Genomic DNA, 1,845 nt, shown 5'->3' on the forward strand with positions numbered 1-1,845 from the left:
AAGAACAACAGTTACAAAGGTGAGTAACCGTGTTTTCTTAGCTATGACCTTCCTCTGTTCATGATACGAAAACCCTTCAACAAAATGAAAATGGAGAATATTCTTCAAACTATCTGAAATGTTTTCTCAATGGAAATACTCCACTTGAGACTGTTTTTAACACCTAGAAAATAGAATACATCTGGAAAATAATGAATAATCAGTCATCTTAATGGTCATATACTACAGTGATGTGCAAGAGTGGGGTAAAGATTTGGCAACAACCAAAGCACTCCTGATGACTAAGCACATTACGGAAGGAAAACTTGTAGGGTTCAGAGCCTTAAATTGCCATAGCTCAATTAACTTAAATGTTTTGTTTGTGAGAGTGGTGGCTGCCTAAAAAATGAATAGAATTGCATTGTCAATTAAATAACTGATTCGCTTTGCTATTGTACACAGAAATTTTGGTAACATTTTTTGCATTGTGTAGAATCCATTTTAAAAAAGATTATTTTTGTAACTGACATCTTTTACTCTTTTCTAGAATGTGTTCTCACTTGTGATGATTTGACATTATTAACCCTTCATTAACCATGATGGCAACACAGACATTAAGTATAGACAACTATCAAGATGGACAAGTGAGAGCATTTTTTCTCCTCTATGTATTGCATTACTATTAGCAAGTGAAAAATGACCTTTTTTGTTTTAGGTTAGGCTCTATATGTGATGTGATATGATGTTGCATCTTTGAGCAGTGGTTCCTAAAACTGCATTTAAATTAACGTTAGTTAGGGGCCAAGTCATGCCATTGATCCGCACTCTGAAGACCTGTTCTCCGTTATTGCTATATGCTAGTCTGAGCAGTAGGTACAAATCTTCCTGCCAGTAGATGGAGACAGTGTTAACTGTCAGAAGAAAAACTTGAGTTGTTGCTTCCCCTACAAAGAGGCCTGGTTAGCTGAACAGTCAGCTCTTTTATTTCCAAAGAGGCAATTCTCTAGATTGCTATCTTCTGTTTGGAGTACCTCCTTCTTTTATTTTGGAGAGCTTTTTTTATCCAAAAACTCTTTTCTTTGACAGGTTTACTTAGTTTAGAATACTTGTGTGCCTTGGTAAAGAGCTGGTTGCAGGATGAATAAAAATCAATGATTTTCAAAAAAAATAAAAAAATCTGATTTGATTTTTTTTAGTTGGATTTTTTTGATAGGTTTTTTCCTCAAAAAGCATTTATCTACAGATAGTTTTAATTAACATACATTATAAGTAAAAGATATCTCATCATGGAATAAGGATTATACATTCTAATTCTGTAGTATGAGACAATATATTCATGTAATGTTTAAGAAATGTTTTGTAAATGAATTCCAATAGTTCATGGATTAGGGATCCAATCTTATGGGGCTCCAGGGGCTTCTGTATAGATTATTTAGGTTAATCTTTCTGTCTACCCAATGGGACTCAGTGCTCAGTTTAGAAGATACCATCAGTGATGCTTAGCTTTGCAGTTCTCTAACTGTGGATTTGTGTCTCTACTCCAGAGATAATATGCTTGTTAACAGCAAAAATGTTTTTAAATAAATACATAATATATAGAAGTAAGACATCAATTCTGTTGTCCCTCTGCAAATTTGTGTACACAGAGTCAATCCCTTACATCTCTCTAAAAGTGAAAAGTTTTAAAAAGTTCAATGAATAGAAGATCGTTGGGGGTGGAATAGATCTGGACAAGGAGAAAAGACTGAAGATAAATGTGAGACGAGAGGGACAGGCAGTAGAAACAAAAGTGAAACTGTTTGAGCAGCATATTCCAGAAGTCTTGAGGTCTTTCTGAGTGTAGCCTTCATTGATTTGAGATCTACC

The 1,845-nt window shown here is 34.5% G+C and overlaps 1 protein-coding gene across 10 annotated transcripts in view; it reads left to right on the top strand.

Annotated features, from left to right (window-relative positions):
• PKNOX1 (PBX/knotted 1 homeobox 1) overlaps positions 1–1,845 on the top strand; it is a 145,146-nt gene that overhangs the window by 73,380 nt on the left and 69,921 nt on the right. For 2 of the 10 annotated variants that reach the window (XM_032790157.2, XM_032790159.2), the window contains exon 1: positions 531–623. The exons of the other annotated variants lie outside the window; for them this stretch is intronic. In XM_032790157.2, coding sequence (XP_032646048.1) covers positions 576–623 — 48 coding nt within the window. In that variant the 5' untranslated portion in view covers positions 531–575. Of the gene's footprint in view, positions 1–530; positions 624–1,845 lie in introns of those variants that run through there. 10 annotated transcript variants of the gene reach the window in all.

The sequence above is a fragment of the Chelonoidis abingdonii genome, chromosome 1 (assembly GCF_003597395.2).
Source record: "Chelonoidis abingdonii isolate Lonesome George chromosome 1, CheloAbing_2.0, whole genome shotgun sequence".
Lineage (NCBI taxonomy): Eukaryota > Metazoa > Chordata > Testudines > Testudinidae > Chelonoidis > Chelonoidis abingdonii.